General features: G+C 43.0%; 1 protein-coding gene across 6 annotated transcripts in view; it reads right to left on the reverse strand.

The window, feature by feature from the left end:
• LOC106609220 (dedicator of cytokinesis protein 4) overlaps window positions 1-24628 on the reverse strand; it is a 141859-nt gene that overhangs the window by 71374 nt on the left and 45857 nt on the right. For all 6 annotated transcript variants that reach the window (XM_014207754.3, XM_014207751.3, XM_014207750.3 and 3 more), the window contains exons 8-12: window positions 16091-16242; window positions 8667-8748; window positions 8460-8520; window positions 8133-8265; window positions 7488-7576 (exon numbers count right to left, since the gene is read on the reverse strand). In XM_014207754.3, coding sequence (XP_014063229.1) covers window positions 7488-7576; window positions 8133-8265; window positions 8460-8520; window positions 8667-8748; window positions 16091-16242 — 517 coding nt within the window. The remainder of the gene's footprint in view (window positions 1-7487; window positions 7577-8132; window positions 8266-8459; window positions 8521-8666; window positions 8749-16090; window positions 16243-24628) is intronic.

A 24628-nucleotide genomic window follows, 5' to 3' on the forward strand; every position in this document is an offset into this window, starting at 1 on the left:
TTTTTACATATAACCTACTGTAACATAAACGAATGGAAATACTATTGTGTTAGTTGAAATAAAATACTAATCATATTCTAATGTCACCCAAGGCCTTCATAAACACAACCAAATGATTATTTTTGAGATAGCATATATGAAATATATTAATTCCACTGTTAGAATGTTGCAGTCAGAATGACTGCTCTTTAGCTTGAACTGGGTCCCTCGAGGCCCAGCAGGTTCTAGTGTTAACCGGTCTCCTCCCCTTCATCTACACTGATTGAAGTGGATTTAACAAGTGACATGAATAAGGGATCATAGCTTTCACCTGGTCAGTCTATGTCATGGAAAGAGAAGCACTCAGTGAAGAAACATTGATAAGTGCGGGGTGGCAGGTAGCCTGGCGGTTAAGAGCGTTGAGCCAGAAACCAAAAGGATGCTGGGTCGACTCCTGAGCCTGTTAGGTGGGAAAATCTGCCGTTCTGCCCTTGAGCAAGGCAGCCCCCAACAACAACTCCCCGGGCGTCAATGACGTGGATGTTGATTATGGCAGCCCCCCCCTATACACCTATCAACTGCATGGTTACCGATTCTTCTAAATACAGCAGAGCAGAACACTTAAGTGTTATTGGACCATATCATCCTGCATGGAAACTGCCACAAATAACCTCGATGTCTAAACCTCCTAAACTCTTCTGCAACCTCCTGAAACATCAACACATCTTAAACGCATTCTGAATCCCCATCCTCTTAGTTAACATCAAATATGCATGTCTTATCTGATATCAACAACAACATAACAGACTACTAGATACTACCGCAATATGCATGTCTTATCTGATATCAACCACAACAACAACAACATAACAGACCACTAGATACTACTGCAATATGCGTCTTATCTGATATTAACAACAACAACATAACAGACTACTAGATACTACTGCAATATGCGTCTTATCTGATATTAACAACAACAACAACATAACAGACTACTAGATACTACTGCAAAATGCATGTATTATCTGATATCAACAACATAACAGTCTACGAGATACTACTGAAATATGCATCTGATATAAGGATTATAACATCATTTTATAGAACTTATTAATTCAACTCCATCGAGTCAGAGAGAGTGCAGTAAATGGTTGATTAAAGTTTATCTCTGTAAGGATATTGTGTCTCCTACTTAGCATCATTCCCCAGTTCACTTTTGTCTGGGAATTAATTCCAATTTCTCGCTTATCAATTCAACTGAGCAAATAACATCTTAATTTATTCCAAAGCCAATCTTGCATTTGGGATTTTAACTGGCGCCGGGCTATTAGGGCTGACCCCATTTAGTCGACGGGCCGATTGTTTGGTCAATAGGCTGTTGATCGACCAAAATGTCTTTACTCGAGCTGTAGCAAAAAATATATATATCTTTGTGCACAAGACGCCTGTCTGATTGGAGCCTGTCTGAGTGGATTAATCCATTGTGGAGGCCGTTGGGATGGCACAGTCCATCAGTCTAAGATATGGTACTGCAATAGAATATGGTTATATTATGAAAGAACAATGGTGCAACACAAATAAAAATGATAATATTTTATAATAAACGTGCTTTCTCCTGCGTTGGGTAGTGGTCACTGTCCGGGGTTCTGAAACACATCAGTGCGCTGTTGAATTGGCGCATTTCCCTAGACCCCGTTTCTATGTGCATAATAGCAACGTTAACCAGCATATTGGTGTTGAGAACAATGTGGCAGTGGCAGCAGCGGAGTTAGGAGACGAGAAAACAGCCCTCGCCTTAATTGTCTAAGAAAAGTGAGGAGAGAGGAAACGCCAACTTAATTAGATCTATAATCAACAACGTAACTGTTAAATGTGCCTGGCTTTATAAATCATCCGTCCCTTTTTCAGGACCCTGTCTTTCAAAGATAATTTGTAAAAATCCAAATAACTTCACAGATCTTCATTGTAACGGGTTTAAACATTGTTTCCCATGCTTGTTCAATGAACCATAAACAATTAATGCACCTGTGGAACGGTCGTTAAGACACTAACAGCTTACAAACGGTAGGCAATTAAGGTCACAGTTATAAAAACTTATGACACTAAAGAGGCCTTTCTACTGACTCTGAAAAACACCAAAAGAAAGATGCCCAGGGTCCCTGCTCATCTGCGTGAACGTGCCTTAGGCATGCTGCAAGGAGGCATGAGGACTACAGATGTGGCCAGGGCAATAAATTGCAATGTCCGTACTGTGAGACGCCCAAGACAGCGCTGCAGGGAGACAGGATAGACAGCTGATCGTCCTCGCAGTGGCAGACAACGTGTAACAACACCTGCACAGGATTGGTACATCCGAACATCACACCTGCGGGACAGGTACAGGATGGCAACAACAACTGCCCGAGTTACACCAGGAACGCACAATCCCTCCATCAGTGCTCAGACTGTCCACAATAGGCTGAGAGAGGCTGGACTGAGGGCTTGTAGGCCTGTTGTAAGGCAGGTCCTCACCAGACATCACCGGCAACAACGTCGCCTATGGGCACAAACCCACCGTCGCTGGACCAGACAGGACTGGCAAAAAGTGCTCTTCTCTGACGAGTCGCGGTTTTGTCTCACCAGGGGTGATGGTCGGATTCGTGTTTATCGTCGAAGGAATGAGCGTTACACCAAGGCCTGTACTCTGGAGCGGGATCAATTTGGAGGTGGAGGGTCCATCATGGTCTGGGGCGGTGTTTCACAGCATCATCGGACTGAGCTTGTTGTCATTGCAGACAATCTCAACGCTGTGCGTTACAGGGAAGACATCCTCCTCCCTCATGTGGTACCCTTCCTGCAGGCTCATCCTGACATGACCCTCCAGCATGACAATGCCACCAGCCATACTGCTCGTTCTGTGCGTGATTTCCTGCAAGAGAGGAATGTCAGTGTTCTGACATGGCCAGCAAAGAGCCCAGATCTCAATCCCATTGAGCACGTCTGGGACCTGTTGGATCGGAGAGTGAGGGCTAAGGCCATTCCCCCCAGAAATGTCCGGGAACTTGCAGGTGCCTTGGTGGAAGAGTGGGGTAACATCTCACAGCAAGAACTGGCAAATCTGGTGCAGTCCATGAGGAGGAGATGCACTGCAGTACTTAATGCAGCTGGTGGCCACATCAGATACTGACTGTTACTTTTGATTTTGACCCCCCCCCCTGTTCAGGGTCACATTATTCAATTTCTGTTAGTCACATGTCTGTGGAACTTGTTCAGTTTATGTCTCAGTTGTTGAATCTTGTTATGTTCATACAAATATTTACACATGTTAAGTTTGCTGAAAATAAACGCAGTTGAAAGTGAGAGGACGCTTATTTTTTTGCTGAGTTTATATCTACATAAATAAGACAGATCCTGCTTCTGTTGCCTGTTTGAGTGTTTGTTTAATAGTCTAGCAACCACATGTCGGATAAACAATTTCACGACTGTTTTTAATCTTTGCTATGCTGTAAAAAAAGCTTTACACCGTTGCGCCTCTCTGGTATTATTTATTATTTAGTGTTCCAAATTGTCCGAAAAAGTATATTTCTAATAATAATAATAATAACCCTCCTTTTCCCTTGTTCTCTTTCTTATTGTTATTATTACTATTATTATTAATATCATCATTATAATAAATGTCATTATCATTAGTAGGCTTAGTATAGCAGCCTGGTATAACCACCATTGAGCTGTAGGCCTAAGAGCACATTCTGTTTAGTCTTAATACCATAACTTACTTAGGCTTATATTTCAATACTTATATAGGCTACTGTATCAATCAATCATTTATTCGTTCATGTTATCACACAGCATACGAGTCATTCATGATTTGAAATGAAATCAAGCATTTTAGTTTTAAAATACAATAACAAAGCGACCACTGAATAATTAGCGTAAACAATAAATAGGCCTAAACCGTTCCATTTCAGAGATTGCATTCACAAATAAAATAAATGCGACAGTTTTTAGTCTTTGCTGTAATAAAAGCATTTACAAAAAAAAAAAAGGTTACAGACTCTCTGGTACACTTATAATTTATTTAGTGTTGTTAGCATTGTTCCAAACGGTCAAAAAAAGTATATTGTAATCTAACAGCACCTGTTTAGCACACATAACATGCACGCAGAGCTTGCTACATACCTTATTTTTCTTGATCTCCAGTATTTTCCACAACTAGTCAAATTTATTCCAAACATTCCATTGTTTCGGGTTTATTTGTCAGTCCACTGCATCTATATTGCTGTCACACGGATTACAAAAAGAAAACCAGCCCCGTCGCGGACACCGACGTCTTGCTCCCAGACAAATTAGACAACTTCTTTGCTCGCTTTGAGGTCAATACCGTGCCAACGACACGGCCCCTACCAAACCTGTGGGCTCTCCTTCACCACGGCCAACGTGAGTAAAACATTTAAACGTGTTAACCCTCGCAAGGCTGCCTGGCCCAGACGGCATCCCTAGCCGCGTCCTCAGCGCATGCGCAGACCAGCTGGCTAGTGTGTTTACAGACATATTCAATCAGTCCCTGTCCCAGTATGCTGTCCCCATATGCTTCAAGAGGGCCACCATTGTTCCTGTTCCCAAGAAAGAAAAGGTAACTGAGCTGAATGACTATCGCCCGGTAGCACTCACTCCCGTCATCATGAAGTGCTTTGAGAGAATAGTCAAGGATCATATCACCTCCACCCTACCTGACACCCTAGACCCACTTCAATTTGCTTACCGCCCCAATAGGTCCACAGACGATGCAATCGCAATCACACTGCACACTGCCCTAACCCATCTGGACAAGAGCAATACCTATGTAAGAATGCTGTTCATCGATTACAGCTCAGCATTTAACACCATAGTACCCTCCAAACTCGTCATTAAGACCCTGGATTTCGACCCCTCCCTGTGCAACTGGGTCCTGGACTTCCTGACGGGCCACCCCCAGGTGGTGAGGGTAGGAAACAACATCTCCACCCCGCTGATCCTCAACACTGGGGCCCCACAAGGGTGCGTTCTCAGCCCTCTCCTGTACTCCCTGTTCACCCTTGACTGCGTGGCCATGCACGCCTCCAACTCAATCATCAAGTTTGTAGATGACACTACAGTGGTAGGCTTGATTACCAACAACAACGACGAGACGGTCTACAGGGAGGAGGTGAGGGCCCTCGGAGTGTGTTGTCAGGAAAATAACTTCACACTCAATGTCAAAAAAAAAAGGAGATGATCATGGACTTCAGGAAACAGCAGAGAGAGCAGCCCCCTACCCACATCGACGGGACAGTAGTGGAGAAGGTGGAACGTTTTAAGTTCCTCGGCGTACACATCACAGACAAACTGAAATGGTCTACCCACACAGACAGTGTGGTGAAGAAGGCGCAACAGCGCCTCTTCAACCTCAGGAGGCTGAAGAAATGTGGCTTGTCACCCGAAAACACTCACAAACTTGTACAGATGCACAATCGAGAGCATCCTGTCGGGCTGTATTACCGCCTGGTACGGCAACTGCTCCGCCCACAACCGTAAGGCTCTCCAGAGGGTAGTGAGGTCTGCACAACGCATCACCGAGGGCAAACTACCTGCCCTCTAGGACACCTACAGCACCCGATGTCGCAGGAAGGCCAAAAAGATCATCAACGACAACAACCACCCGAGCCACTGCCTGTTCACCCCCTTCCATCCAGAGAGCGAGGTCATTACAGGTGCATCAAAGCTGGGACCGAGAGACTGAAAAACAGCTTCTATCTCAAGGCCATCAGACTGTTAAACAGCCATCACTAGCATTGAGTGGCTCTTGCCAACATACTGACACTTTAATAATTAAAAATTGGATGTGATAAATGTATAATTTGTCACTTTAAACAATGTGACTTTATATAATGTTACCATCTACTGCATCTTGCCTATGCCGCATGGCCATCGCTCATCCATATATTTATATGTACATATTCTTATTCATTCCTTTACACTTGAGGTGTATGAGGTAGTTGTTGTGAAATTGTTCGATTACTTGTTAGATATTACTGCACGGTCGGAACTAGAAGCATAAGCATTTCGCTACACTCGCATTAACATCTGCTAACCATGTGTATATGAACAATAGAATTTGATTCGATTCGATTTGCCATGTGTTACTGTGTTCAGAGTTTGTTATAACCAACTTATTGATATGATTATGATAGGCTATAGGTCAGGCCCTATTGGTCACGTGCATGCGATGCATACATGTTTCACTAAAGAGACCAAAGGTTGAGGGAATAGGGAACGTTTTTTCCTAAACAAATTAGGGATTTCGGTAAAACATAACTTTTCATTCAGAAATGGCTGTAATTATGTTGCAGTTTCAGCAACACGGACAGCGCGATACACACTGTGGATGTTCTGTGGTGGTCGCTGCAGCAGGGAGGAGAGAGAGACAACGGGTGCTAGTCACACAGTCACTCGCAGTCTGTTTTTTTTTAACACAGCGCAGCACGTCTGAGCCAGGCACTGCACACTCAAATCAATTGCAGTCGGACTCCCTCTAGTCATTTGTGTGTCTTAATTATTTAATCAAACAGTTCGCTTAAAGCATCAGACAAGCTCAATGCATATAGTTGATTTGATTAAAACACACAGGATGTGTCTATATATGGAAGAATACACGTTTAAAAATTCAGAACAGACGACTAACTATCATTATTGTTATTAACTCTCAGATGCAGACGTCATGTAAATTCGCAGCGGATAGCGTAGTATGCTAAATGACTTTGTGTCAGTCATCGTAATTACTGTGTTGCTGCTGCTCCCTCCACTACCAGCTTATTAAAATCCCCGAGTTGTGACTGCACCTCATGCAATTACTGCTGGTCTTTTGAGGCGCTGAGGCTGAAATAGGAGCAGACTTGCAGATCTGTCTGTGAGATAGACTCTGTTTATGAAGATCCAAATCCTACAAACCTTCCCAGTGTTTTCTATGTGGAGAGAATACAGGCCAGTTAGCTACTAATCTTACTGTTGTAAACAAGCTTCATAAGAATAAGGTGAGGTAGCTATTGAAATGAACCATTGATGAAGCACACGCACGTACGCATGCATGCACAGACAAATATACACACACACAATATCATTTAGGCCTATTTGAGAAGAGATTCATACATGTCTTTAACCGTCTTCCATTTACTTTCTTTCCATCCGATTTGCAATTTCCTCTCACAGCCTAAACCTAATGTTCTCCTCCTATCCATCAACCTGTTGCTAGGGAGAACAACAGACAGTCAGTTTCATATGGAGGGGATTGCTATTTATATCAGTTCAATGCATATTGAGCTGTGCAGGCTTCCCGCCGAGCAGCGTGGTACAAACCCTGCTACAGTGGAACTGTACAGCAGAGAGCTAATCGGCTTCCCATTGAACTCCCATCCATTGCATCTCAAGTATTTTCAGTTCGCAGAATTTTCGAGGTAGAATATTTCCGCTAGTTGTGAGGTGAGAAACACAAAAGGGAGGTTGTTCCTTACCCGTGTTGGAACCCGATAGGTTGTATCGGGAGTTGACCTTTCTGATGATGTTCTCGTGGATTTGATACCACTCGCTTTCCGTGGTACATCTGGAACACAAAGGCAAAACATGTTGTGTCATGCATGATTTGGATCAACAAGATAACATTAGCCCAATAACATTCCTCCACTTTATAATATAAATCCAATGAAACACAGAGGTAGAGAAGTGTCAAAACTCTGGGTTAAATACTATCGGCCTATTGTCCACCCATTTCAGCCCCTATGTAGGTCAAACCATTACTGTGTCCCTAACGGCTTTTTCAATCATCCCTTGGGCATGTATCTAGAGTGCTGTAATAGTACCCGTGTGTGTGTGTGTGTGTGTGTGTGTGTGTGTGTGTGTGTGTGTGTGTGTGTGTGTGTGTGTGTGTGTGTGTGTGTGTGTGTGTGTGTGTGTGTGTGTGTGTGTGTAAGCTGGTCAACACTGTTGCACCACAATCCGTCCACTGTGAAAGCTGGTCAACACTGTTGCACCACAATCCGTCCACTGTGAAAGCTGAACAATGTATCTGCTACATTATTTCACTGTCTGTGAGAGAGTACTGAAGTGTATTGTGACGTCTGTGTAAAAATGCACTTTCGATATGATGGAAGGTGACTCACGCGTAAACCTTCAGTAGGTGGTCGTCTTTAGAGTCTGCCGTGAGGAGGTCTGCGATACTGACCACAGCACAGCCGAAGGGCCGTCTGTACTGGGTACTACACAGGTTCTTCTTCTCCCCAGCACCCATCCGCCCTGCAACCAACATAACGACAACACAGTCAATGTCTGTACATCAGTGCTCTGTAGTTACTATATTAAAGAGTGTTACCACTTAATTATAATTCATGCAACACTATAATACTATGTTACTGTGTTAGAGCTGTGTTCATTTTTTTATGTATGCAATATAAATGTAGTGTTTGACTAATTAAGGGGGGGGAACTTACCAATTCTCATAATGTGAACAACAATGTAGACGTCTTTTCTGAGATCGCTGCTCCCCAAATCCTGAAGAGAGAAAAACATACATTTTTAATGAAAGGGTGATGGTAGTATCCTCAATACAATAACAGACAAAGCGTCATGTGCAGAACGACTACTACTTCTATACCCCCCTAGGGTGCATAGAAGACACAGTGAAGTTCAGTACTCACCACAAAGAGGGTGCATTGTCTCTCTGTCTTCTCTGGCGACTTGGGCACTCCGTTCTTATTCAGTCTGACAAAGAACCTCTCACTGGAGGACAAAAGAGGAGAAAATAGGAAAGAAGAGGGGAAGAGAGGTTATTCATTGTCACGCCATAAATAAAATATATGTTAGTGATGACAGTAAACATGACAGAGGAGGGGAGTTGGCTAAACAACCAGCAAGCTACCAGATCAGGTCTCCCACACGAGAGTAGTGTACTACAGTACAAGTAGATGTAGTGTACTAGTAGTGTACTACAGTACAAGAAGATGTAGTGTACTAGTAGTGTACTACAGTGCAAGTAGTGTACTAGTAGTGTACTACAGTACAAGCAGATGTGGTGTACTAGTAGTGTACTAGAGTACAAGCATATGCAGTGTACTAGAGTACAAGCAGATGTAGTGTATTAGTCTACAAGAGCACAACAAGAGGTAACCCAGAGGTAAGCACCTCCATATTCACACAGAGAGAGCCCTGTGGCAAACAACGCTAGAAGAAGAAGAATTAATGCCATAGCACCATGACGAGACTGTACGCAACATGTACGCAACATATCCGGCAACACAGAAAAGAATATGCTTCAATTCCATGTCCGACAACACAAGAAAATGATGCTTCCTTTCTACCAAACTAGATTAAATATTCATAGAATTTAGCAAATTCTTCAGGAGCGGTACTAACCCAGTTCTTGGACTGTCAACCAACGGAAAGGAAAGTAAGTGAGTGTAGATTTGAATGAACAAAGCAAAGCGCTTTGCAATAACATTGGGGATACACTGCAATGTTGGATGTCATTGTAATTTTGCAGTATGTCAAGGAGATGAAGGGGGAATTCATAAAAACATTATAGATCATGGAAGAAAAGCAGTGAAATGGCAAATGTTGCAATATGCACCTACATATGAAGACCGTACTTGCTACAAAGTTACAGAAAGCTAAACCGCACACAAACCGAAACTTGTAAACGCAGGTCCAACGAAGAAAAACTTAGCTAGCTAGCAATTTATTTGTTTTTGCAGAGACATATTTTTGGGGAGAATAACCTGACGTGGTGAGTGATGAACATGAATTTCAAGACACAAGTGGCGCTCTGCTGTCAAATCCTCCCACATGAAACGTCTAGTTTGACCAGCAGTTTTCAGCAACTGATCTTTTTTAATTCGGCTGTCATATTGGCAGGTTTGCTAGCAACAAACTATTTAGCTAGCTTCTAGCCTAGTGTTTGATATGCAATGTGATCTCCTCGTAACGAACAGTGTTAAGTGTCCTGACGAGAAGGCCCTTTGCCAGGCAAAATTGGACATCATCAGCTCATTGTTATAGAAGTAACAAACGCAAATGCAGCTAATTTGCTTTTATTTTGGCTGCAGAGGTCGTGACTGTGTTAGCCGTAACTAGTTAGCTAGCTAGCAAGCAAGGAATAAGAACAGAAAATACAGAATGAACAACTGGGATGCATCTCTAGCAACAAAAAGAGGAGAAAGTATGAATTGAAATATCAACAAAAAAATGTTATTTCTAGAAGTAAATGTCTGCTTTAACTTTGTTTTCTCTGGTAACTGTGGTATAAGAGGGATAAATCCCTCTGTCCTTCATTAAATAGTACCCGCAAAACACCAGTCTCAAAGTCAACAGTGAAGAGGTGACTCCGGGATGCTGGCCTTCTAGGCAGAGTTCCTCTGTCCAGTGTCTCCGTTCTTTTGCCCATCTTAATCTTTTATTGGCAAGTCTGAGATATGGCTTTTTCTTTGCAACTCTGCCTAGAAGGCCAGCATCCCGGGGTCACCATTTCACTCTTGACGTTGAGACTGGTGTTTTGTGGGTACTATTTAATGAAGCTGCCAGTTGAGGACTTGTGAGGTGTCTGTTTCTCAAACTACACTCTAATGTACTTGTCCTCTTTCTCAGTTGTGGGGGCCTCCCAATCCTCTTTCTATTCTGTTAGAGACAGTTTGCGCTGTTCTGTGAAGGGAGTAGTACACAGCGTTGTACGAGATCTTCAGTTTCTTGGCAATTTCTCGCATGGAATTGCCTTAATTTCTCAGAACAAGAATAGACTGCCGAGTTTCAAAGAAAGTTATTTGTTTCTGGCCATTTTGAGCCTGTAATCGAACGCACAAATGCTGATGCTCCAGATACTCAACTAGTCTAAAGAAGGCCAGTTCTATTGCTTCTTTAATCAGAACACAGTTTTCAGCTCTGCAAACGTAATTGCAAAAGGGTTTTCTAATGATCAATTAGCCTTATAAAATGATAAACTTGGATTAGCTAACACAACGTGCCATTGGAACACAGGAGTGATGGTTGCTGGTAATGGGCCTCTGTTCGCCTATGTAGATATTCCATAAGAAATATGCAGTTTCCAGCTACAATAGACATTTACAACATTAACAATGTCTACACTGTATTTCTGATCAATGTGATGTTATTTTAAATGGACAAAAAAATTTGCTTTTCTTTCAAAAACAAGGACATTTCTAAGTGACCCCAAACTTTTGAACGGTAGTGTACATAGCATGCTTATTATACATATTGTGTATATGCAAATTCCAAAAACATCTACAAAATGTGCATTTAACCAACTGCAGCATAATAGAACTGGCCTCAGATGCTTCCATGCTGAAAGGATAGGGAGGAGAGTGACTGTCAGACAGAGGACACACGCACGCACACACACGCACCCGCGCACGCGCACACGCACACACACACACACCATCCCCTGCCATACATGTCCCATCCCGCTGCCAACGGCCAGCTAATCCTGTTAGGTGACTTTCACAGCCCTCAGATAAGCAGAGAGAGAGCATTGTAATGCTGGGACAGCAAGCCAACTCCAACCTCGCTGCTACAGCTATAGCCTTACATGGGCCGTTAGCTAGCAAGCCTGTTAATTCAGCAAGCCAACCAGGAGATTGACAGATTCCTATGCATTAAGCATGGGAGTCACACACGTGCGCGCTCGCACCCACCCACTCCAATCTCTAATTAACACTACATTTTTGAAACCTCATCCTCCAATTACCAGCCGCTCCAGTGCATACAGGTCCCTGAGCCCCAAGACACACACACAGCTGCAAGGCTGCTGATCAGGTTGCTTCAGACCACTAGCAGGTCCCTAGTGGGACCATATCACTGCCTATCAGCAGATTCATTTAAATATAATGAATGGCTTCTCTCCCTCCCTCTCTACCTCTCGCTCATCACATAGTCCCTCTGCAGTGCTCGGAGCTTTTATTTTTTTCCTCCTCCGGTATCGATGATTGCATTAGGAAAGAGATCCAGACATGAGCGCGGGCCAGAATGACCCGGCTGGTGTGTGTTGAAGGCTAGGTAAATGAACCATGCTATACAGAGTCTCCAGGGGAAGAGGAGATGGGATATCACTCCACAATGGACTGTCTGAATCAGTCTGAGGGACTATCGTATAGCCACACAATATGGCCCACACACTCACAGACACAAACACACGAGTGAAGCACTGCGAGAGTGTGTCTCATAGAGGACCCAGACCAGACGCGGATTTAGGTATAGGCGACATGGGCTGCCGTCCATGGCGGCGGCACGGGGCGCCCGCGCAAATTATTTGGGAGTGGTGACATTTGCGCGATCGATTTTCTATCGCTCATTTGCACGTCACGTCAATGATATCATGTCACCGTGTGGGACTGTGGGTCAATTAACCTTGTCGGAGTGGGCGCCCTGATTCTAGTTTGTGAGGTAGGCAGGCTACTACCTGGGAAGGTCTCCCACTCAGAAGTATGAGATGGGGAGGGGGGCGATGGTAGGTTGACATCAGGTCTCCCCACTGGAAGCCCGAGGTAGGGGGAGCGGGGGAATCTATCAAATAGCGCACCTCTAACTTTGTACAGTACTAATGCAATTAGTAAAATCAGTCACACTACGAAATGCTACCAAATAAACCATAATACTGTGAATATATATTAACATATTGTAGCATTGTTTTCTGGTTTGTGTGAAATCGTTAAGAATAATATAAAACCAGTCTTCACACCACCAAGGTGAATTGGTTTAGTCTTGACTCTTGGTTGACAGTGTTGGGGGATGGGTAACGTATTCATGCTCAAGTGCCAAATCAACACAAATGTGTTTCTATTTGTCTTTGTTACTTCTTTTTGATATTTATGAGTAGAACTTTTGTATATATTTTTATATTTATATAGTTTTAAGTGTTATGATTATTTATTTGTGTTGTTTCAATGTCTGAATAAAAATGACCGTTAGTGCAGAATGTTTTTTGTTGTTGTGTGTTGGCGGATGGGGGAGGAGGGAGGGGGTTCCCAGGGAGCCATACAAGCTAGAACCGGCACTGACCCAAACCTTTGAAAAAAAAAGTGTTGTTACCAATTCCAAGAATACCTATCAACATCCAAGCAATCAGTGAATGTGTCCCCACTACGCCATCTGTGACAGTTCTCATTAGACTGCTGTTGTTTTACTGGCTGCTCTAACAATAGATGTTTGTGTGTAGACAGCAGCTAGTGCCCCATTTCCACTCATCCATCCATCCCTAGTCTTGTTAAAACTGACCAGAGTGTGGAAGAGGAGAGGGAACCCATTAGTTTCTATGACAGCAGAGAGACAGGGGCTTGAGTGAATGTTGACAGAACTGCTCAGTAGAGAGAGAGAGAGAGAGAGAGAGAGAGAGAGAGAGAGAGAGAGAGAGAGAGAGAGAGAGGTGTCTGGATGGCTTGTCAGTGTCATCCACTCTTGAGAGTGGTTGTAGTTGTGAGTGAGTGAGTGAGTGAGTGAGTGAGTGAGTGAGTGAGTGAGTGAGTGAGTGAGTGAGTGAGTGAGTGAGTGAGTGAGTGAGTGAGTGAGTGAGTGAGTGAGTGAGTGAGTGAGTGAGTGAGTGAGTGAGTGTGTGTGTGTGTGTGTGTGTGTGTGTGTATGTATGTGTGTGCACGCTTGCATCCATGCTAGGGTTATTAGATATAACACAGATGCCATGTCTGACTCTGAATAAGGGCTTTTGCTGAGCTGGTGGTGCTGGCATGGTTTCTCTTTCCTCTAGCTGTGGTCGAGAAAGAGCAGGTCGGACCCCCATCTGGCTCTAGTCAAACCCCGAACCAACACAACACCATAAGGACTAATTAACTGGCTGTCAGCCAGGTAGCGGGAAAAAAGCCTTGGAATACAGCCAAAAAAACAGAGTCCACGTCCCAAATGGCACCCTAATTCCCTATATTGTGCACTACTTTTGACCAGAGCCCTATGTCAAAAGTAGCGGGTGCCATTTGGGATGCGGCCAGATTCCCCTTCAAGACAACATAGGTGGAAGGAAGATAAGCTCTGTGTGCCCGCTGAGTTTCCAGACAATGGAGGAACAATGGAGGAAAACAGCTGAAGACAGCTGAACAGCCCCCCCACCCCCCCCCCCCCCCCCCCCCCACCCCACCCCCTGCCCCCAGCCAGAGAGAGAGAGAAAAAGAGAGGGGGAGAAAGTAATTATATATAACGTGATAGTAGGCTGGGATAAGTTGGATGCGTTGTGTTTCTCATGTCTCTGGGCTAGAAGATGCACAATTCCATCAAGTCTATATCAAGGTAAGAATCACATAAATTATATAGTCTTTCAAACGATTCTGACTATGTTTTGTGGGGGGTTACGTTTATATTTATCAAGCAACTGAGCGACAGCTAAGTTCTCTTAATAAGAGAACTATCGTATAGGTAGTGTGCTTAAAATACATTTCAAACGGCATGGCATTACAATTAAGGACCAATTACCGGGCAGAGGTACTTAGTGGCAAGCTTTTTAAAAGAAAGCGCGCGAGAGAGAGAGAGAGAGAGAGAGAGAGAGAGAGAGAGAGCAAGACAGCGAGAGAGAGCTGGTTGGAGCGAAAATTAAGATAATACCGTTAAAGCTAATTATACACTCTGCGACAAAGTTGCTTGCTGGGAAAGTGAGAGAAAAAAAATTGCCTTCATTATCATAGACTTCAGAGCTGTGAGTTAGAGAGCCAGAAGAACACACTTAAATAGGCCCCTTTTTAAAGCGAGTCCCACTGGCACTCTGTGCAGGTAGGTATTTTATTCAGAACCTGCTCTTATTCCCCCGTGCACACTCTCGACGTTCAGGCAAACAAAGCACGCCATCAACACAGCCTTGTGCAGAGAAGGTGAAAATATATGTTCTCTCATGTGATATTAGTCACAGCAACACTCACAGTGGGAAGAGGTGTAGCAACTAACTATAAGATGAAAAGCTTCCGGGAGGATGAAACACAACAGAGCGACATCCATTGACAGTTATCTGGACAACAGACTCCACAATGAATTCTGGGACATCAGTCTATCGACGCCTACGAATAACTGTATGAATAATGGTTGACTAGATACACTTGGCTTCTCGTCTCTGTTGCACATGCTGAAACATTCATCCCATCACCATCAGCCTAGTTTCTATCATGTTAGCCACCAGGGTAGAGACGTCAGAAAGAGGACGCTTGAGCCTCTTCTCACATTTCCTTTTCTGTTCTGATGAATGGATTCATTTGCGAGTTGAAATGGAATTGCTTCCCTTTGACTCACGACACACTCAACTCTTCAGAGGAAACAGTGACGTTAATTCACACAACATTCTCACCAACGGGCCACTGTGTGTGTGTGTGTGTGTGTGTGTGTGTGTGTGTGTGTGTGTGTGTGTGTGTGTGTGTGTGTGTGTGTGTGTGTGTGTGTGCGTGCACACATGCGTGGATCTACCCAAGTGCGTGTGTGTGGTGTTCCTTCACACGGAATCACCCGTGTGCCTCCCTCATAACTACTACCACCAGCAATGGCCAACCGCAAACAAACCCAGTGACGTGGCTTTGAGACAGACGTGTGTATCCAGTCAGATGAAAGGAACATGGCCTTACCCACTTCAACTATGCCACCAGTTAACAGCTCATTGTCACGCAGCATTACAGTCCCGATAGGATTAGCTACAAGTGTGGTAGCCTCAGTGGAGGTCAAGGGAAAAAACACCACCGATAAACTGGTTGCTAGATGCCAGAACTGGTTAAAATGTAATTCCATTGTTAGTTGCAAAGACCCCCCAACACAAGGTCAGAGGTCAGTCAATCCTGTTCACTTCAAAACAACATCATGAGACCCTACTTACCCTACCTACTTAAATATATAGTGCAATACAATAAAACACAACACAAAATGTGTTCATCCCTTTGAATTTGATTTGGGGCAGCCCCCAGCGGATGCAAGACACACATACTATAACTTAGACTTTGAAGTCAGCAACATATCGATAGTAGCACATCACTGAGAATGCATGCCAATACAGTGTTTCATTCTAAGTAGTATACCTGTGTTAATATCAAAACATACAGTCACAGCGGTTGCAACGTTGTTGAAAGTTTTTAGTTTTTTTTACCTGAGTGGTCTGTTCTCCCTGCCGTCGTAGATGTGGAAGAACACCTCCAGCTCCTCTCCCAGGTTGGAACTCATCAGACTCTTCATGTGGACGAAGAGGTGGTGCGTGCTGGCCGGCACCGGAGTCTCCTTCTTACGGTGACGGTGCTCCATCTGTAGTGTGGACAAACAGGATCAGAGATCATCTGGACGGTGCAAACACCAGTCCAGTCTAGCGGTGATTTATTGTCAAAAGGGTCGTAAATGTCAAAACCCTGATGGTCATCAGCCGGTGCAAACACGGGTCTACCGGTTGTTTATTATCTGACCGAGGGATGTCATGAAGACAGGAAGCTAACGCTCTGTAATGTGTGCACACAGGATTAGACATGTCAAAACCCTGGTGGTCATCAGCCAGTTCAAACACAGGTCTTTTATTATAGCATCTAGACACAGCCTTATCGTTGGTTCTGAGTGCAGAGATTATCCCATGAACACAATTGAATCACTTTCCCTTTTTCAATGAGCTGATTTATTCAGCGTTGACCTTCATAAAAAAAATGTATGATCTAATTTGACTTGAATTAAACACTTCAAAGTGGACCTACAGTAGCTCTGTGAAAATAAACGGCAGCATTGGCTTTTTAAGCTGTTCTGTCTACTCTGGCGTTTGCCTTTCATCTCAGTTGAGGAAAGCTCTTTATAACTGGTTGAGTAGAGCAGGTAAAGAGAACGAGGTAATTTCAGATTTATGCTGCATTTTCACCCTTTCGCTCCAAATCCCATTAAAGGGGCAATCAGCAGTTGCAACATCCATTTTTTGGACGTATAAATGAATGATATGTACCCATTGATTCTTGAAGAATATAACTTAGAAATGCCTCAGGAGCTTAGTTTAACTGTCACACCGCATTAGAACACTTATTTTACTCCAATGTTTGTAAACATGGTTAAAACTATAATTTTGATATCACAGATGGTCAGTACCTCCATCCATAGATCATTTCTCCCGACCCATCCATCAACTTTTTACCAAAACAGTGGCGGGAAAATGCTTTTTTATTGTTTCAACTGCTGATTGGCCCTTTAAGTCAAGCTGTGGAAAAGCTATGCATATTATTTTCTCAAAAACGTGTTAAGTATTCCATTTAATCCCAGAGGCTGTGCGTTCACAGCACGCTTCCTTAATAGTCGCCCAAATCTAATTTGTTTCAGTTAATATGCTGCCCTCTTTGTGGAAAAAAAACACACACACACATGAGGAAATGCACACACACACACACACACACACACACACACACACACACACACCATTTACACCTTTATAGGAAGAATGTCACAACACAGAGTGCACGCACACGCACACACACACACACACACACACACACACACACACAGCACAATCAGCCATGTCAAACTGGGATAGAATGAACAGTAGCACAATGTACCCACAGCATCAAGTATTATGCGCTCTTAAGCACTGTATAATAATGTATTAATTCAACCAGATCTACAGTATATCTCTACATTATTATCTGGCACAGCAGTGTGTGGGGTAGTACTGTAAAGGCGTCCGCATGCTTCCCAGCCGAAACAGTTTGGAAGAGTTCATGCATAGATTATGACGACATTTTGTGACGTTTTGGTTTGTTTTGGACTTTGGTATGTATTTTTTTGGGTTGTTCGGGCACACAAAATGTTTTCTTGAGGCAAGCTGAAGTCGGTTGCCAAAGTCTACGCCCCTTCGTCGGTGATTGGTCAACAGTAAGGATTCCTCAGTAAAGTCTTTGATGTCATTCAACGAGAGACGACTCGTTTTCATGAACATTTTCTTATTCAGAAATACTGCACCAAACATCTTAGTTAGATGTAAAATTGCTTGACTAAGATCTCAGCATAAAACGTAAAATTACTGACAGATTTCTTGAGTTACCTTCTGACTGTTTTGAGGAAGTGCATACTGTCTACGGTATCTCAAAATGGACAAAGAGTACTATTCACACTTGTTTCTTGTTTTTCAAGCGAATGTCTGTTAAGGGAGTATGCGGGCACACTCGTTCGGTTCGCCTAGCCGACTTCGGCTACCCGCCAGCCGAACTGAAGCATGCTGACGCCTTAATACAGATTATTCACAGCTCACTGCACAAGTTTGCATAAACTGAGGACAGAAAAAGAATGAACTCTCATCTTCCTTAGTCATTGTCAGTGTTGGCGCCCAGTACAAGGACAAAAGAAGGACTGGTGGCAAACAACTAAACATCGAGCCAGGACCCAGTCCAAGTCTTCCTTGCACTCTTGCATGCATGCACCCACCCACTCACTCCCTCCCTACACCAGATGGTTGCTATAGTCCCCGCCAAAGCCTGCCCTGCATTCATCTTCACTTTTCTTTCAGGGAGAGGACTAAGAGGTGGAGGCGAGGAAGATGTTGGGAGGGAGGAGGAGAAGAGAGGCGAGGAGAGGGGGCACCAGCAGGCATTGAGACGTTATGTTTTCTGCGGCTCGCGTAACAGGGTTAATCTCCCAGTTTAGTTTCATCTGGAATGAATAGGCTTATGAGACAGCTGATAGAATTTCACTAGCGGCTTTCTTCTCTGTCTCTACTGTACAGTACGTTAAGTAACCGAGGGGAGACAATGACTTACGTGACTGCTTCTGCCTCACTTAATACCAGTGTAGTATTGTAACTCAACCGTTCAAACCATTCAAATATTGTTCATAATATATATATAATAATTATGCCATTGAGCGGATGCTTTTATCCAAAGTGACTTACAGTCATGCATACATACAGTTTTTACATATGGGTGGTTTTTGGAAGCGAACTCACTATCCAGCTGCTACAGAGGACCAGGTTCACCATGTAATATTTTCTAGCAAGTAGCGTGAAACAGAAACAAGTATTGTAACAGTCTAAATGTCCCTGGGCTTTAAGGAGAGAGAGTTAAATACAGCCTACTTGTCACGTCCTGACCAGTATAGGGGTTATTTGTGATTGTTTGGTCAGGACGTGGCAGAGGGTATTTGTTTTATGTGGTTCGGGGTGGTGGTTTGTTTAGAAGGGTGTTTGATTTATTATTTCCGGGTTATGTTCTATGTTTTTGTATTTCTATGTTCTTTCTAGTTTAGTATTTTCTATGTTAGGTAATTGGGTGCTGGACTCTCAATTGAAGGCAGGTGTTTGTAGTTGCCTTTGATTGAGAGTCCTATATATAGGGATGTGTTTTGTTTGTTAATTGTGGGTAGTTGTCTTTAGCACTGCTGTAGTAAGTATAGCCTGTTAAACTGTCATTTATTGTTTTTCCTGTGATCACATTTATTTAATATATCAATATGATGAGCACGCAACCCGCTGCGCCTTGGTCCTCTCTACTGAATGACAGCCGTTACACTACTGAGATTCTTAAGAGATCACATAATCAAGGCTACAGTATATAAGGATCCTTCCATTATGCCTTTATCACATGAAACATACGGCAAAGGACAATCTGAAAATAAAATATCCTAGACCAGCACGGTTCAGGTCGGTACAATAGTGTGAAACAGGTTTCTCTCTCCATGCCATCTCCATGTGTGCTAGTGCTAAATGGAGACACTATGTTGACCGAGGTAAACCTGAACTATCCATCACCACTGTTGAGTATGACAGTGTAGTGAGCCCTACTGTCCCTGCTCTGCTCTGGGCTCTCTGACCTACAGCTCAGTGGTCCTAAACATACATCTGAATTACCGGTAGAGAGGTTGGCGCAATATAGTAGAATAAATGATGCTTTTTAAATCACCAAGATCGGGTCACAATAAAGTAATAATATACATGAATATACCCTTTAGCAGACGCTTTTATCCAAAGTGTCTCACAGTCATGCGGGTCATACATTTTACGTACGGGTGGTCCTGGGAATCGAACCAAGCGCCATGCTCCACCAAGTATTCTTGAAGAAATCATCTAACCGAACACTCATGCTCTGACGCAAATCATTTGTGTTTTGTTGGCCAAGTGCACCTTAGTTTCTTTCTCTAATACTCACTGTAAAAAGAGGAACGGTACTGTTGTTCATCTGAAGTGCTTTTTCTGAGTGGTATGATCCAAAATTAAGCTTTGGTTCGTTCACCGTATTCTATTACATTTGTGTCTGAAATCAAATGAATAATTTGACAGATCAATATCAGTTTCTGAATTTGATGAAAGCTTCTAAATTGCTTTCAACACCTCAAGCGCATTGCATAGCGGTGGGAGCAATGTAGCAGCAGCAGTCTATCAGAAGAGCTGGAGGTGTGGCCTATTGGGGGTGTGACTTTGTTAGTTCTTTTGGCCACCCGTGAGAGTGAATGTCATTCCAAGTAATATGTTCTTCTTTTATGATTATATGTTCACTGCCAGCACTGAATCATAAAGAAATTAGAGGATATTTGAAGGAAATCTGATCAAAGCATGAAAAATTTCTGTTGCTTCTACATTGATAAAATTTGATCATAAAGTTACTGTTGATTTATTATTAAGGGGACAAGGTGAAATGTTTTATTTAACCTTTATTTAACTAGGCAAGTCAGTTAAGAACAAAATCTTATTTACAATGACGGCCTACCCTGGACGACCATAGGCCAATTCTGCACCGCCCTATGGGCACGGTTTATATAGATGGTTATGCAGATGGGCATGGTTTATATAGATAGATAGCTAGCTACTCTACTGGTGCCAAATGTTTACTGTAGGGTGTTAGCAAATATAATTAAAAGTTTACCCTATTTACATATGGCAAATGTACTTATATGTTTCCCATTTTATCTGTGTCTGGTGTTAGCTAGATAGTGGCTAGCTATGTCTTCAGTCAGCATGGAACAAAAGGGGGGGAAGGGTCGTTGAAAACTCTGACACCGTTGTCAAGTCAACACATCCGTCAGTGCTGCTGTGAAACGCAGCACAAAAGACATGCCAAATGGGAGAGGTATATATATATATATATCTCGTTGATGCAATTTCAATGTTGCTTGAGTTGTTTTGTGCATCACCAATTTAGCTTGAGGTGATTTTTACTGCAACACTGCATCCAAGTTGCTTGGCATAGGCATTTCAAAGAGCTGTCACTCAAGGTGAGCGCATGAATATAAGATCCTCCTGGCAGTTAGCCATGAGAGGAAAAAGTACTTTTCAGAATGACTGTACAGGATTTTTAAATAATATCTGCGTAATGTGATATTAAAGAGCTGGTCACCATCTGGTTACAATATTGTAACCAGTTAATGTACAAGTCTTATGTAAAGAAAGAGTCTTTATTTCAAACAACTTAATATTTTGATTAACAGGAAATGTATAGGTAAAAATAAAAAATGTACTTGGTACAAAATGGGTTTTACACAGACAATTGTTTTCGGTTGATCCAAATATACATGTTTTACAGTGCACACATTTACATTTTAGTCATTCAGCAGACGCTCTTATCCAGAGCGACTTACAGTAGTGAATGCATACATTTCATTAAAAACAATATCCGTACTGGTCCCCCATGGGAATCGAACCCACAACCCTGGCGTTGCAAACACCATGCTCTGCCAACTGAGCCACACGGGACTGTTTCTCACCTATAGTAACTGTAGGGTTTGGTGGATGGACTCAGAGAGAAGACATCTCCTTGTACATACACAAGGTTAATCCTGCAAAGCACTCATCCGTAACTAGGGCTGTGGCGGTCGTGTAATTTTGTCTGCTGGTTATTGTCATGCAAAAGACTGCTGGTCTCACGGTAATTGACCGTTAATTAACATAAACACGAATAGCATCTCCGGGCCTCCACGAATACAAGCTGCTGATGCGCACATTTGGAACATGAACAGTAAAACAATTATAATAAATCAATTGAATATACACCATCACAATACATCCATTATTTATTTTAGGCAGGTCTAGAGAAACATTATGATATGAAGAAAATGAATTCAGAAGAACAGAATATGTTGGTCTACTGTATGTTATCTGACTATTCTTCATGCCATAGGCTGTAGGCTTGTTCATTTAGCTGACAAGACAAGCTTATAAGTCCCATGCCATTATTTTATATTATATGATTTTATAGTAAGAAGATTATAATTGAACTTCGTTGGGTAACATAGAAAGGATATTTTTCCCATCCCGGAGTTAGAGTGCACATACGAAGTAGCTATGTTGAGCGTAAAAGTGATCATTTGAAACAGGTCCTATATGCTAGATTTAGAGGTACTTGTGGCAAAGGTAAATTGTGAATGATGCAAACCTTAGAATGCCTTACAGATCAAAAGATATATGGCGATTTGAGAAAGCCGCAAAAGAAGCTTGCGCTCTGTTCCTTACCTCAGACCGCACATTGTTCTCTCCAGCTCTAGTCAAGTGATCATTATTTCACCCATCAGACTATTCTCAATTTAATCTTGTCTTTACTAATATGTCAAATTTGTTTAGATTTAGAAATGGCCCGTTATCAAATGGGCAGGAAAAGAGGAAAAAGACCGTATGCACTCGAATAGCGAATGGAGGCCACTTTCCCGCTGGTTCGTCCCATGTTGGGTAGGCTACTGTGGATATATCACTGCACAACAGGTGATATTACGTCCTAACTCTGTATGCCTAGGCCTCTCCAACCCTGTTCCTGCAGCTACCCAGTGCTTAATTTGGGAAATCAAGTGACATCTGTTCAGGAACATCGATAGTAACATGTTTTCCCAACGAAACATACAAAACATGAACAAAAGTATGTGGACACCTGTTCATCAAACATCTCATTCCAAAACTATGGGCATTATAACAGCCTCCACTCTTCTGGGAAGGCTTTCCACTAGATGTTGGAACATTGCTGCGGGGACCTGCTTCCATTCAGCCACAAGAGCATTAGGGAAGTTGGGCAGTGATGTTGGGCGATTAGGCCTGGCATGCAGTCGGCGTTCCAATTCATACCAAAGGTGTTCGTTGGGGTTGAGGTCAGGGCTTTGTGCAGGCCAGTCAAGTTCTTCCACACCAATCTTATTTCTGTATGGACCTCGCTTTGTGCACGGGGGCTTTGTCATGCTGAAACAGGAAAGGGACTTCCCCAAACTGTTACCACAAAGTTGGAAGTACAGAATCGTCTAGAATGTAATTGTATGGCGTTAAGATTTCCCTTCCCTGGAACTAAGGAGCCTAGCCCGAACCATGAAAAAGAGCCCCAGACCATAATTCCTCCTCCACCAAACTTTACAGTTGGCAGGTAGCAGTCTCCTGGCATCTGCCAAAACCAGATTAGTCCGTCGGACTGCCAGAGAACGTGTTTCCACTGCTCCAGAGTCCAAGCTTTACACCACTCCAGCCGACGCTTGGCATTGCGCATGGTGATCTAAAGCTTGTGTGCAGCTGCTCGGCCATGGTTCTTGTGCTGACGTTGCTTCCAGAGGCAGTTTGGAACTCGGTAGTGAATGTTCCAACCGAGGACACATGATTTTTATGCGCTACTTGCTTCAGCACTCGGCGGTACCGTTCTGTAAGCTTGTGTGACCTACCACATTGCGACTAAGCCGTTGTTGCTCCTAGATGTTTCAACTTCACAATAACAGCACTTACAGCTGACCGAGGCAGCTCTAGCAGGTCAGAAATTTTACGAACTTACTTGTTGGAAAGGTGGCATCCTATGACGGTGCAATGTTGAACGTCACTGAGCTCTTCAGTAATATTTGTCTATGGAGATTGCATGGCTGTGTGCTCGATTTTATACACCTGTCAGCAACGGGTGTGGCTTAAATAGCCAAATCCACTAATTTGAAGGGGTGTCCACTTACTTTTGTATTTCATTAAACTGTTGACAGCTCCTCTCTCTGGGCGCAAGGAGAGAGGGGAGGAGATGGAAACGCGGTGGTGAGATATTCTGTAGCTTAAGGTAATGCATCAGCCTATTCATTATTAAAATATAAAAAGTGCCCTATTACTAGGATATTCGAAATCAAATACAAATTCAATATAATGTAGGGTAACTCTGAATTTGTTTAATTTAGGCTAGAGCAATTATGTACCAAAGATATCTTAAATCATTTTTTTTTTTTCTCTCTCGGGCTTGGGCTCATATATAGGCCTATGCATATGCATACGCTCTAATACGCATATGGATGTTTTGAATGAATCATCACCATAGAAAGCACTTTCCATTTCGTTGTGCTAGGCTTTGAAACAACATCCACAATGACCATATTTTACACTCAGTTTCAACCTGCTGTTGAACCTCTTTCTTCAAATTGATCGTCACAGTGAGGTGAGTTTTAAAAGCAACATACTGTTTTCATGTGTTTGATGTGATTTTCAAAGCCATTTGCATTGATGTCGGAGTGGTTAGAGGGACAATAGAGTCCTGAGTACCCGGCCATTAGCGACCTGAGGATCATCATAGAGTTGGGTACTACTAACACATGTCCAGAGTGCATAAGAGGAGATTACCATGACTCAATGGTCACGTAGAATTTGACTGCAGTCCTGACTCATGACTGCCGGTGTCGCGGTAATGCAGTCACCGCAACAGCCCTATCTGCAACTGAATAAAGCCACACAATGCGGAGGGACACAAATAAA

This window comes from Salmo salar, chromosome 07, assembly GCF_965601325.2.
Source record: "Salmo salar chromosome 07, fSalSal1, whole genome shotgun sequence".
NCBI lineage: Eukaryota > Metazoa > Chordata > Actinopteri > Salmoniformes > Salmonidae > Salmo > Salmo salar.